This window comes from Denticeps clupeoides, chromosome 15 (genome assembly GCF_900700375.1).
Source record: "Denticeps clupeoides chromosome 15, fDenClu1.1, whole genome shotgun sequence".
In the NCBI taxonomy this organism is placed as follows: domain Eukaryota; kingdom Metazoa; phylum Chordata; class Actinopteri; order Clupeiformes; family Denticipitidae; genus Denticeps; species Denticeps clupeoides.
Window position 1 is genome coordinate 4,426,415 of NC_041721.1, and position 14,920 is coordinate 4,441,334.

At 42.0% G+C, this 14,920-nt stretch overlaps 1 protein-coding gene across 2 annotated transcripts in view; it reads right to left on the reverse strand.

Annotated features, from left to right (window-relative positions):
* LOC114764347 (voltage-dependent calcium channel subunit alpha-2/delta-1-like) overlaps nt 1-14,920 on the reverse strand; it is a 71,414-nt gene that overhangs the window by 25,714 nt on the left and 30,780 nt on the right. For both annotated transcript variants that reach the window (XM_028953893.1, XM_028953894.1), the window contains 6 exons: nt 13,546-13,605; nt 9,881-9,916; nt 9,572-9,698; nt 1,826-1,957; nt 924-993; nt 157-207 (listed from right to left, as the gene is read on the reverse strand). In XM_028953893.1, the coding sequence (XP_028809726.1) occupies nt 157-207; nt 924-993; nt 1,826-1,957; nt 9,572-9,698; nt 9,881-9,916; nt 13,546-13,605 (476 nt within the window). The remainder of the gene's footprint in view (nt 1-156; nt 208-923; nt 994-1,825; nt 1,958-9,571; nt 9,699-9,880; nt 9,917-13,545; nt 13,606-14,920) is intronic.

The following is a 14,920-nucleotide window of genomic DNA, read 5'->3' on the forward strand; positions in this document are numbered from 1 at the left end:
AAAAAAAAAAAAACACAAAAAAAAACAGAAGAGCATGTAGATATTTCCTGGGTGGCCGCAGAGGGCAAAGTAAGGGGGTTGGTGTTTGAGAGTGTGAGAGTGTGTGTGCTTAATGAGGTCCGACTCCCAGTGCGAATCATAGAAATCGCCACTCACGCGTCGACCAAAATCAGCATGTCCTTGGGTGATGCGGCACCCTGGATGTACCTGCGGAGCACAACAGAGACAAAAAAACCTTTCAGCAGCTCTGAATGTCTGCTGTGGAAAATATAAGAAAACAACAGCAGCATTTATGCATTTATATATATTTATAGCATAATAAATATATACACATATACACACAAAAATAAACACTACCAGTCCAGATTATGGATGCACCTACACAGTGGCAGTTATGGAGACTAAGATAGAGCTATTTTGCAGAATCCAGTGCACAAAACATATTTAGTATTTGTTGTATCAGGAGAAAGTGAAGTATGTTTGATGAATCTGTTTTTTCAGCATCGCCTCTTTACTTCCATGGCTGCTTTGTTCACTATTGTCTTCATCAAAAGCCGCTTGATGAGCTGCTCATTAACGCGAGTGAATGATAAGAAAGTTGCTGTTGCCCAACTTAAGGTGGTGGAGAGAAGACAAGAGTGAGAGATGCCGCCATCACAGCAAAAGCTCCCTGCATGAAAATATTCAACTATTTGCCTGGTTTGCTTTATGTTTGTTTATTACATAACCTCACGTGTTTTACTTCATAGCCCTGAGTCCTCAGTTTTGTTCCATATTGTAGCAAACGCAAGTTGGTGTGTCCAAACTTAACTGGTAGTGTATGTGTGTGTGTGTGTGTGTGAATATATAATATATGTATATGTGAAATGCCCCAATGCAAATGTTATATATTGGGCTGCTGACTATGTTGCCCGGGTACACACCATGGCCGCCTCCGCACGTCATAAAGGTCGATGTTATTTGGAGTTTTCTCCTTGTCTATCCACGGGGAAGCTGTGAAGAGAAAAGGCATTTAGTGAGTCATTCGTCACTAACGCTTCTCTTTAGCCAAAAATGCGATTTTTGAGGTGACAGCCCATCACTGCATCAGCTAATCATAACAAATACATTTATGACATTTACCGGACGCCCTTATCCGGATTGACTTACAGTCAGTAGTTAAAGGGACAGTGGCCCAGGAGACACTCAGGGTTAAGTGACTTGCTCAGGGACAGAATGGTAGTACGTGGGGTTTGAACATGAGACTTACCGCCTTATGCGCTTCATTAATTTGAATCTAGAAGTGAAATAATAAATGCAGTGTGTACAGTCCTCACTATGTAACCTTACTTTGCATGTATATTTCCAGCATATTCTACTAATCAGAGTAGAATGTAGTTTCCTCCACAAACTGATGATTTTGAATTTGGAACTTGGTAAGAACTTGTCTAGTTCAGATTTAGTTCAGGGTTTTGGCTGGCACCACCCATGCACCACCACATCATGTAAACTATTACATTATCAAACTATTTTGAGTTCTTGCCTTTGGCCGCGGGGTGAAAGAAAATTCAGTTTGGCTAACAATAAATGAATACCGATAAATGGCACTAAAATATTGAGTCTTTTTTGTGAGCTGACCCCAATGTCTTTTCTTACTTGTGTAAATGAACTGTACATTCAATGGAACAAATTATTTTAAAAGCTTTGATTAAGTCATTAAATGGTTTCATTTAAATGAATTCCAAAAACAACAACCTTCAAGATTTGCCCTAAAAAATTGTCAGAAAAAAATTGTCAAAAATTGGGGCCGTTCTAAATTCAGGTCAGCACTGTACTTCCTCATCACCTGGGTAGTAGCGGGCCAATCCAGTGGCACTACCAAAGACCTGCCAGAGTAGGGTGGGGTCCTCCTCCCTGTTCTTCTTAAACGTCTCCTGCAATGCATCTGTCCAGTTGAGCTCATTTAGAACTATGGTCGCTGCAAAACACACACACACACACACACACACACACACACACACACACAGACATTTTAGCAAGACACACACAGGATCTTTGGAGTCACTCACTGTAACAGTGTGGATGCATTCTGCCATCTGTGTGTTGCGGGGGCCGCAGGATGACGGTTGTTAATGAGCGCTGCTAGATGTGTGTGTTGGACGTTTGATGTTGTGCCCTGGAGGGGCGAGTGTGTTGTCGCCATGACCGGGCCACAGCGCAGCCGCACGAAGCCCCTCGTGGGCCTGTGCCAAAACGCTGCACACAGACAATTACACTTGATTATTCATTATGCTGCTAAGACACACATACACACCAACAAATACAATAGAGTAGAAGGTCCCTATATGATACAACAGAGCACAGCAAAATGTCCCCATAAACCCAGGCACTACATCTGAAAAAGCAGGATTACGCTACTCACACAATGATTCTGCATTTCTACACGCAGCAGTGACATTACTGACAATTAAACTTTATTTGCCTTCGTCATAACCTAGAGAGTGAACGTGTGCAAGGGACAAGAATCTGTCACTGTTAGTCAGGTACAGCACAGTAAATGGCAGAGATTTTCTGGCAGGGAAGAAACTGGTCAGTGCAGTTCCAATCTAATTAGTTAGAAATGGCAGCGATTTCCTCAGGAAAGGGAAAGAAAAAAGAAAAGTCTGCAAGTGATGAGTCACAAAGTCGACGTCAACTCCGGGATTTACTCAGATCTCCATCAGCAAACACTTTCTGTCTCAGCTCTGCTTTTATGCTCATCCTACCGCTCCAATTTTTTTTATCTCCATTTCTGCTCCTCATCATCTAATGTAGAACTTCCTGTATGCAATGGGCATTAATGGATACCGAGTGCAAGAACTATCTTTGCAAGGCCTAGTGTTGACCGATTAATCGGTCAGATGATTAATTGCATTTTGAAATGGTCACCAATGACCGCACTCAAAAGGCTGGTCACTATATTGGAATTTCTGTTGCCTTTTCATATTTAGTAATAACAATATTTTCAGTAATAACAATAATATGTTATTTCTCCCTTTTCCCATTGAGCCCATTAAAAAACCCACAGTTGGAAACACACTGTCTTTACATAAGACATCCTTTTGTGTCCACCTGAAAAGTGCAATTACTTGTCAATCAAATCAGCAATGAAGAAGAGTGGGAGCCCTGACCATACTCTCACAGTTGACCTCTGCAATGTTAAACCACACCAACGCTTGGTGTAAACATGTGCCTCCGTTCGAGCTGCTGTAGTTATTTCACTCCTTGAGACGGACACAGATGGCTGTGAGAGGAACAGCTGGCGTTCCTGCTCTGCAGCGCAGAGTGGCACTAAACTCAACCGCTTCTCCCCTTCACCATCCGACAGCCCGTAGCGTTCGGTTCCTGAGCATTGTGTCTGTGTTTTAACTGCCGGTCTCGCTGGATGCTGCTGACAAGTATTAGACGTTTCTGCTGGGACTGAAAGCAGTGAGGAAGAGTGGAGTAAAATATGAACAGATGAAAAAGTATGTAGCTCTCAGCATCTCCTTGCTTTGCTGGATGATGATGGAATCTGAATATAAGTGAGGCATTTGGTGCATGCAACACGTCATAACCACACGTCATTGGATCAGCCATAACATTACAACCATCTAGGACCTCCTTGTGCCACCAAAACAGCCACCAAAAACACCACCAATGCCTATGAAGGTCTGCTGTGGAACCTGCCACCAATGCATCAGAAGCAGGTTCTTTAAGTTGTGAGGTGGTGCCTCCATGGAACACATGCCAGGTCAACACATTCAACTCATTATCCTGCGACTATCTGCTATTTATCAGTGGTCCGAGTAGCTCTTTAATTAGACAGGACATCACGGGTGGTTCCCAAACGTTTTGGTGAGACTTTGCATGCCTGTGATACTGTTGCTGGAATGCATGTTTTCCTCCCTTGGACAATTTTTGGTAGGTTTGAACATCCTCAAAGAGTTCCTGCCGTCATAACTGGGCCACTCAAGACATACGCTTGACCATTTTTTCTGCTTTCAGATGCATACTTGCTGTTCAATATGTCCCACCCACTGCCAGATGAGATTGTATTGGTGTGTAAAGCTGGTGTGTTTCTTTCAAACATATGAGAACACCACTTTTGCCAAAATGCTATAAACCCCAAATGGCTAGGGGTTACGTCAAAGCGAAACCATTTGTATTTATTTATTTACTCTTGTATACCTTACTATCTAGGGGGTAAAACGGGCCATAACATCCCAATTTGAAAGAGTCATGGGAAACTGTCTTGGGCCTGTGGACCAGCGGTGTGACGCATGCCTACATGATTCTCTGGTAGAGGACAGGGTGAGGAGTGACTCATTCAACCAAGAGGACCACCGCCTGTGCTCGGAGCATTAGCACATAGGACACCGGTTTAGATTTACTGCAATAAAAGGGCCCTTGTGCACAGAAGATTCTCAACAGTCAGGCTAGTGGACTCCAGCAGAGACCTTCACCTAAACATCTGGATCCCTGAATCCAGATCCAGTCATGGTTTTCTGCAGTCTCAGCAGTAACTCTACCAGAGGCACATCACAAAAGAATTACTGATCCATTTTTTTTTCTAGAGCTACATGCAAGTGAAAGCCCTGAAACATCTAACTAAAACCAGGGTTGGACTAAATACTTTTAAAAAGTTGTGATGACTAAATACTGAATACTATTTTATATTAAATATATTTAGAATATATTCTGACACTTTGCGTCAAAAAGTGCTGCATTCAGAACTTTTAAAATCCATGTAAATTCAGTAATCTTTTAAAATCCATGTAAAATACTTTTTTGAAATCTATGTGTAAAATAGCTGTGCTGTATCATTATCGATGATGTGCAGTCACGTGAAGACATCATTGACAGGAAAGGTTACACATCATCATTTTTTTGGAAATGGTTTGGTTACAGCCAAGCAACATGGAGCAAATGAAGCCGCTGGTGCCTTCAAAACCAGGCAATAGAACAAACGTATTTGACCATTAAAAACAATACCAACCAAGTGAGTGGTTCAACTCTTTATTTCATTTGTTTGTTATTTGGCTTAATATGGTTGATGCTAAATCATTTTCTTAACTCATGGGCACGATCCAGTCAAGGAAAGACCTTCTGCCGGACTTTGTGATTGATAAAAATAAACTGTGTTTAAGATTAAAACATGGGTTTCTTCTCAAGGGAAAATAAGTATTTCCCAATAAGACTCAGAACGACATAAAATAGTTAAACTGCAGAGAAACCTAAAGTACAAAAAAAAAAAAACGTTTTTACCAATCTGCCTGCATTCGATAAAAAACGTCTTAAAGTGGCGGTGCACTAGTAATATACACAAACCCAAATGTAACATATAGCACCACCTATATACTACATATTAAATCTCTTTATTGTTATAGAGACACAATAACCATTTACTGTTAGCATTTGTAACAATTCTACTAGTAAATTAAAGCATCACACATTTGGCTTCTACATTTTTGTTAATAAACTTTTTATTATGTCTAGGGAAAAACTTGTGATAAATATCAACCAAAAAAACTGATGTGTATTTTAAACACGTGTTGCAACATTCATCCCAAATCATATTCAAATGTTCAAATCTCCATGTCATGTGAGAGTTAACTGTGTAACTGTGTGTGGCATAAGGGGAATACCTGTAATAAGCATTTAAATAAGAATTCATGTTGGAAGAACATCTTTAAATCCTCTTTTAATTATACACAGACACACAGTGTTCACAAGGGGTCAGACTGTCATGCGAATGCTGAAGATTTGACATGATGGACACACAGTCCTGTCTCTCTCGCACACCCGCACACAAACACACTTCTGTCATAAAACACTGAAGGCCACATCCACTGCCCCACCATGTTCCAGTGTGTCTGAATCTGCACATGAGGGAGATACAGTGTGTCTGAATGGCAGGTTAGAATGTGTGTGCGCGTGTGTCGTTACACAGAGATGAGGTTTCACACTGCTATCTGAAGCTCGTCACTCATCCTGTCTTCTGGAGACAGCCAGCAACCTCACACATGCTCATACCCATACACACATTCAGCTCACAGGAATTATAAATAACTCTACTTAATGAAGGTGTTAATGAACACATGCATTAGTCCAGAGTCCATTTGCACTAATGAACACACTTAGATTGAAATTATCTGGATAAACTTAATATAAGGCACCATGGAGGTGATCAAAGGGACCTACTCAGAACTGCCCAGGGGTGGCGTGATCTGTCTCTTACCCTAAAGCTGTAATTACTCACAGAAATACCCAACAAAATACACACATACATACAAACAATACTAAAATACTAATACTTAAATCCCGTGTTACTTTACTTTATGGATGAACTTAACTCATTTGGTGTTACAACGATTGGATTAATCAATTAATCTGATGACCTGATGCTGTTAGTTAAAACCTGAGTGCTTTCTGAGACAAGCCCAGGAAGAAGAGCGGACATTTGTTGCTTCTGTCTGCTCTCCGCCAGCGCAGCTAGCCTTTACTGTCAACCTGATAATGGCAGACAGAGTGGAGAGCAGGTTCAATTCCCCCAGTGGTCCCACAGAGACACAGAAGAGAGGGGGAGATGGAGAGCAATTTGTTCACCACGGCCCAGAATCCAACGCTCTAAATGAATCAGGACATGCATCAAGCAGGGGGAGTGAGAGAAATCAATTTCAGGGCTATGTGCCTTACCACAGGGACACTCAGACACAAGCACACACACACGTTTTACGACTAGCGAGCACATTTAGTAATAAATATGCATCAAATGCATAAAAAACTTCACTTCACTTCAAAAGCCAAAGCAAAGCTTTACATTCTTGAGGCCATACTTTCCTGGAGCAGTAACAGAGATGGGGAGTGTTTGCTATTAGATTTACAGAAATAAACAGCAGCGGAGAAGAGGTTCTAACTATCCACCCTTTTTAGTTGATGTGTAATAGTGAACTATACAGATGAAGATAAAATATGAACTTTTATTATGTTTAATTAGGTTTTTTTAATATTTTATTTATTTAAGTTATTATGCTTAATACTCAAGCCCACTGGTTTGCCTAACCATGGAAGCACTTGTACAAGTAAACAGTAGTCATCTAAAAATTACTCAAGTAAGAGTACAAAAGTATTTAGTGATAAGACTACTTAAGTACTGAGTAACTGTTGGATTGTAATATGTTATTTATTTTTTAGAAATTATGTGTTCAGAGAGTATATGTGCTAATTCTGTTATTAATAACTTTAATTAATAACATTAATAACTTATTAAAGTACAAATTGTAGTAATTGATAGACTAAATCTGAGCATACAGACAATCGTATATATGCTAGTTATATGTGTTAGCATTTATATATTAAATAAAACAGCTAAACAATAATGCTAATTCCTCCCTCTACAGAAAATGTGTAGAGGTATATTTAGTTTGTGGCACCATAACCCCCCCAAAAAAAGACACACGGAACACATCACACCTGCACAATACTTCTCTTTGGATTTAGCTTTGTCTGTCGGGCTATCACGCACGTGCAACACACAAGTGTCAGTACACGACTCAATGTGTGTGTGAGAATGGGGATGGCAGATGACAACCAGCATCAGCCCACATTACTGTTCAGAACAAACACACACACACATAAACCCTTAACACAAACACACACAAGCTGCACACACAAGCTCCACAGAGCAATCGACTTAATGAGCCCACACCCCCACCTCACACGCAAGGATGCAAGAAAGCGAGGGGGGTATCAGATGGATGGAGGGACCGAGACAGACTGAACACCAGGGTGAAGATAAGGGCGTGGCAGTCCTGCACACAAGCTTCATTACGGAGAACATTAACAAGCACAAGGACACTTTTCTCAGACCGCGTCTCCATGGTGACAGGAAAAGGAGTCAAATTTGTTGATAATTTGTTTAGTGGGTTGAAGAGGCGCAACAATCAGGAATGTCTGTTGACGGGTCAAGAGACCCTTAACTCCCCTCATCTGGATGCATGTTGAGCGTCAGAAAGGGCAGACAGGTGATTCGCTGCGAATGGGCGGCACAAAATGTGTCCTCGTCTGCCCAAGAGTCATTATTGGGTCACTATTGGGGCAGTGGTGGTCTAGTGGTTAAGGAGGCGCCCAGGCGCCTGTCATGGCTGCCCACTGCTCACAAAGGGTGATGGTTAAAAGCAGAGGACACACTTCATTGTGTGCACTGTGTGCTGAACACGCGGGTGGAGAGGCAGGCAATGAAAAACACAGTCACAGAGAACAGGGAGACATATTTTACCAGCGTCTTTCACCAGTTCACCCATCAGACCGCTTACATTCAAGCGCTGATATTCTGCATGTTGGTGTTGGTAGTGGGGGCGTGGTCACGTTTGCGTACTAGGAGTATGGAGAACGAAGGGGAACGGAGGACAAAAGGAGGAGGCATGTGGCGTATTGACGGGGGGGTTAATAGGGTGCGTGACAGCTGTCACTCTTTTTAATAAACAAAGTTTATTAAAAGCATCATTAAAATTAATCTTCTGGGAAATAATTACACACAGACCAAATGGTTGGGTGGGTAGTTAGTTCCTCCTTTCCAACATACATATAATTATACATATAAGTGGCGAGCAGCCACTTCTTCTGTAAATCCAGAAGACATAAATGCTCTGACATTTACAAACACTCCCCAGGGGCTAAGTCTTACATATATCTTATATAAATACGACCCAGAGAGAGAGAGACAAGGACAGAGGCAGAAAAAAATAGTGACCGTGATAGTGAGAGAGAGCATCCCTATGTCCAGGGGTTTGTGTGTAATATAACTCTCTCACCAAGTTACACACACTTTCCTCATTCACTCTGCTATCGGACAAATGTCTGCTAAAAAAAAGGCTCCCAGAACACACAGAGCTTGGGAACTGACCCCGATAAGACGTGACCTCGCTGTGGTGGCCATTTACACACGATGCCTTTTAAAGAGAAATACGTCACAGGGACGGAGTCCTGCTCTGCTGCCATGGGGGGTATGATGAGCGGTATGAGCAGGAATAAATGGAGGAAAGTCGTTACTCCTCCTCCACATACAGAAAGAGAGAAAGAGAGAGAGTAGAGTGGACTAGGAGTGTTTCTGGAGGAAGTGTTGATGACTCGATGTGAAATCTTCCATTAACATTCGCAGCGTATGACACGCCGCTGCAGGTCTCGGGGCCTGGAGGGGGCGCAAGGTGGTGTGAACCGGCTGGCAGCTGGTGTCTGCGGTGAGACGTCCACGTCCGCCGGAGCTGCCGCTAAATTTGGAAGGCGGGCTTTCTAACGCCCACCCGTCCACACATAATCTGACCAAGAGCCAAAGAAATGACGGCCTGACTTTGATGACTGCTGGTGTGTGGAACTGGTTTTCAGTAGTGAAAGCAATTCAGTTTGCGGTGCATGTATTTATACTCCCATCATTCATGCATGTCTCTGTGCAACAGAGTAAAGTCAGAGTAAGAATATACGCACGCATGTGCATGGAAGAAAAAACAGGGCTGGACCAGTGTGTGTGTGTGTTGATGTATGTGTGTACGTGGGTAAACTTATACACACTCACATCCTTCATAGATGTCTGTTGGTATGTGCACGGCCGTGTGGTTGAAGGAAACGTGGCGTTTGAAGACTGGGTCGGCACGGAAGTCTGGTTTGGTTCGATTCTGGAGCAAAACAGGGTCTGTTTCATTCTGTGGGAAAAAAAAACAGTTACAATCATTCCATAGGGAATGTAACACTCCCCGACATGCCTTTTGGTTACTATGGTTACTGTTTCCATAGCACGGTTTGGATTTAATTGAACATATTGTTTCTGTTTCACATCTCCTGCAAACTGAGCCATCTGGGAAATGAAGAGAGGACGGATACTCACATTGTCTTTGGGATTGTAATAGGAAATATTTCCTGCCTAGGGAGGAAAAAAAGAAGAAAGAAAACAATAGAGAGATCAATATTTTCTACACAAAAAAAAAAAAAAACAATTACACCAGGGGCTTCTCAGGCAGGCTCCTTTCTAGAATGTCTTCATTCCAACGTTTGTTTAATTAGAAACAGGAATGGATAAAGTTCTAATGATGCATGTGGCATGATTAGAAACATGTGACTTCAGAGGCAGGGTCGGGAACCCCTGAAACGTACTATAATTGCAGACATAAGAATGCACTAATTAATCTTTAAATCTTACATTTACATTTACAGCATTTATCAGACGCGACTTACAATCAGTAGTTACAGGGACAGTCCCCCCCTGGAGCAACTTAGGGTTAAGTGTCTTGCTCAGGGACACAATGGTAGTAAGTGGGATTTGAACCTGGGTCTTCTGGTTCATAGGTGAGTGTGTTACCCACTAGGCTAAGTGGGATTTGAACCTGGGTCTTCTGGTTCATAGGTGAGTGTGTTACCCACTAGGCTCACCCACTCTACCACCCACTCTAAATCTTATTTAAAAACCAGAGCGTTGGTTCAACTAAGCTTGGTTTAAGAGGCCATCATGGGCAACACAGAAATAAATGTGATTTTACCTGGTATATTGTCAGCTGTCTTCAAGTCGTAAATAAACTATAAACAATGCTAATAACCTTATCATCCGAGTGAAAATGCATCTGCATCTTTTTGTATTATGGTTTATATACATGACTACTAGGGCTATTGATGGTAGTTGTTTGGGATTTGGCTGTTCTGTCGATGTGTTACGGCCGTGTATGAATGTGTTATGGATGTGTACAGGACTGTTCCCAATGGCTATGTTATGACAGTTTTATGGTTGCACGCATCTGATTTATGGCTGTGCCTACCTATGTTAAGGCTGCTAGTGGCTCTATTGTGATTGCGTATAGTTGTGTTAGGTTTGCTAATGCCTAAGCTAAGTTGGGGTTGTGCATGACTGTGTTTTGATTGTGTATAACTATGTTAGGCTATGTATTGGTCATGCATGACTATGTTATGATTGTGTTAGGATGGCTGGTGTTATGGTTGTATATGGCAGTTTTAGGTTTGTTAATGGATAAGTTATGGATGGGACGCATGTTATGGACGCAAACAGCTGTGTTAGAACTGTGCATTATTATCCTCAGCACCAGATTTAAACTGCAACTGCACTGCTGTGTACGGCTCATCTCTGTGAGGGTGTAATGCTGTTATCGTTGCCTGGTCTTCTTCTCTCGCACTGGGTTCTGTCAGAGCAGATGATAGCGGGGCGCTAACGAGCGCGCTCAGCCTCTGACATATGGTCGCCCTGGAGACACGCACTCGGATCACTGGCTGGCGCCACCTGTCTGACACCTGCAGCACCACAACAGCGAGGCTGGCAGCAGTACGCCAGCGAAACCCCTGCATCCTGACAGCGTGGGCCCAAGTGTTTAACAAGGGGGTCGTCAATTCCCACATGCATGCTCACTACCTTGCAAACAATTACTTACACCCACACACCCTCCACATCTCACCGTACCAGATATAATGGTAGTGTGCTTCAAATGATAATGCCATTGATTGTCCATTGTGATATTCACCATGTATGAAATTTGTACATAGATGGTTATGAAATTATATGTCCTGACTTTTTGGGGTGCTCCGGTTTCCTCCCTGTTCTGCCGGATCTCTGACAGAATGACAGGCCCATTATTTTTGGACGCAGCCGACTCCTGTAGTGTCCAGCAGGGTCCTGGCACTCACCACGGTGGGACCGAGGATTCCTGCATTTCTGTTTCTATGATTATAAGGGTACCGTCATATCGTGACTTTTAAGGGTGCTCAGGTTCCCCGTTTTGAATCAGAATTTCGTGTTCAATGTGTGTGCCCCCAATTACCTTATTCTATGCATTTGCAGGTGTATAAATATTTTATTATTATTTATCTGTGTCTTTACTTGTCCAGTCATTGACTTTTAATGTGTGTTGTACCACTATGCCATGTCTGTATGAGACCCATTGCTCTCTTGTTTATTACTTTTTACATGAACCTGTGAATTTGTGGTCTTCTGCTTCATAGATGAGTATCTATAGGCTACTGGCACCGTATTAAATCCCTGTGTTTGTACATTATGTGATTGCATACTTTCTTCCGTGCCCTAACAGATCCTTGACATTATGAAATTATTGAAAATTATCATATTAGTGAATATCTAAATAATATTATAGTAAATTATGGGAATTTCAATGTTTCTCTGATAGCCCCAGTGGAGAAACTGCAATGTGCAAAGGTTGGTTCTTGTTTCTTGGAAGGGATATTCTAAGAGAATCCAGGTTGAAAAGAAAAAGAAATACACTCACACACTTGCACACACACCAGGCTGTCCCCTGCTGAGCATCTGAAACTGAGAAGTCTGCTCGCGGGGGGTGAGGATCACGCTAAACTCCACAGCTGCGACTCGAACCAAGAAAGGCAACCACCTGCCCTTCTCAGAAGCTAACCTTACACTAACCCGACATTAACCCGTCCCCACTCCTGAGTAGCCCTGAAGCAACAGCCTGCCACCTGCAGAGTCAGCATCCACGCTGTACAGCAAGATTATTGCATTCCAAAGTAGATAATAATCCTTTATTAGTCAATCTAAAATAAAAACGGCAAGACCACACATTTAAAAAATGGTGGCCATATATTAACCACAGCACAGAGCCTTCATTTTGGCACATTCCACGGCTGATATCAGTTGACAGGATTTCTGAGGCAAATCCAAGATCACAATCAGTTTAGGGTACCGCTGGATAAGGCCATCAACAGTTAAACTTGACAGCACTAGCTCAGATCCTCTCTTGGACACTAGGGTGGTAGTAGCCTAGTAGGTATGAACCAGAAAACCCAGGTTCAAATCCCACTTACTACCACTGTGTCCCTGAGTTACTCCAGGAGGACTGTCCCTGTGAATAGCACTGTTTTTTTCTGAATGACTGACTATGGACTGGCCATGTTGACTGGCCATGTAATCGGGGAATAATTCGCATTTCAGCCATTTGCAGCAGAGGCTCTTGGGTGATAGTAATTATCCAGACTAACCAAGCAACTGAACACAATCAAGCACTTTAGTGTGTGTGTGTGTGTGTGTGTGTGTGTGTGTGTGTGTGTGTGTTGAATGGCCATAAAGTTGAGTGCTGTGTCATAAAGCAAGATTAATTTCCTCTGACAGCCAAGGCACCCACACACACACACACCACCCAACAGCACTAGAAAAGGGCAAATAAATGAAGTAACTTTAAATGAAACCAAGAAATAATTAAAATGCACATTGGCATAGATAAGTATGAGAAATGCCGTGGAGCTTTTACTTTTTAATCATCATAAAAAAACAGGCCTTTTCTTGATTGCTATATTAGGACTAGGTTAACACTTTGTGAAAGGCAGTGCTAGACAGCCAAGAAGGGATTACACACGACTCAGAGGACTGTCAGTGAGCACAGATATTTCTAACTAAATGCAAAATCATGTGCAGTAAGTGAACAATGCGAATTAAAGTTCCATTACCATATACACAGTGAGTTCCTGACCATGCAGATCCCGTTATGTTAATGTAATCTTTAAATGAATAATAGTGAGGTACCTTACCTCAAGATTATCCGTCCACTGGTGCTGCACCTGGGCTTTCTCTGCGGCCTCTACAAGTGCCTGGATAAAAAAAAAAAGACAAAAAAAAAGACTGAAATTTTATTATAATACTAATAAAACATGTACAAAATATTGCATTGTTTAGGGAACACAGATGCTAATAATGAAGCTAATGATCACTGCATGTTTTTTTTTATTTTGTATAAAATATATAAGAGAAAATTCAAGAATTCTTTCGGATACGGTGAATGCCACAGACATCCCAGGTTATTCCAGGGACTAGGGTTAGTTCATTTCACATATGTTCAGTAAACAAAATGCATGGAAAGGCATTTAAAGGTAAAGTATACATTGTGATCAATGTGACTGAAATCATGCACTAGAATCTTAATTTCTAGCAATTAAAAGAATTTCTAGCAATTAAAAGAAAACTGGTACTAGAGTACAGGGTGTGATGGCCGTGCGGCCGTGTGTAGCAGAAGTGGGATGGTAAAATTAGAGCGGGCCCTTCTCTGCCCCACATCCCGGGTAATGACTGGGTTAATGGCCAGATAATAAGTCCCATCTTTTAATCTCCTCCGGTCTAGAAACTAAGGACTAATTTCCCACAGGAAATAAACCAACTCGCAGCACGTGCTGTACCTCTCGAGGTGCTCATATGAGTTTTCTGGAAAACCAGATGGAATGCACTACAAAATCAGCTATCAGTTATAACAGAATATTGGGATTCGAGATGACACATGACAACCTAATAATGAACTCCTCTTTTGGCTTGATAACAAACCACTCAAACCACTGTAGAACCAAAAAAAGATCAAATAAAAAGCTTATGCTGGCCTTCTGTGCCATGCTGTAGCTCATGGAGTGCTGCTAATGGCAGGACTGATCAGATCATCCTAGCACCATGATATAACAATTGCACATAATTAATGAAATCACGGCTTTTCAAAGGCAGATCCAACCACGAGGCATCTGGAGTTACTTAAGCGAGTGGTCAGATCATGAGCGGCGCTATAATTAGATCCGGCCACCCTGGCACTGCCTCATTTAGCTACAGTGAGGGACTTCATGCATCTGTCCGGGTGCAGAGGGTCACAAGGTTTTTACAGGGTGCCAGGTACAGATTTGTCACCCCAGTACTACAGTACAGTACAAACCAACCCCACAAGCAAATTGTAGCAAATCTTCTAAAAAAAATCGGCAAATGTGTTGAAAGTGAAATAGCATTCTCGGCAAAAAGTTGTTGTCTGACGGTGAATGGTGAAACCCACCTGAGACAAAGTTATTGGTTTAATTTGCTTCTGATTACGGGTCCCACAATTTGCAAAATATATTTGCAGCAATATGTTTTGCCAATTTGTACATGGTAAATGGG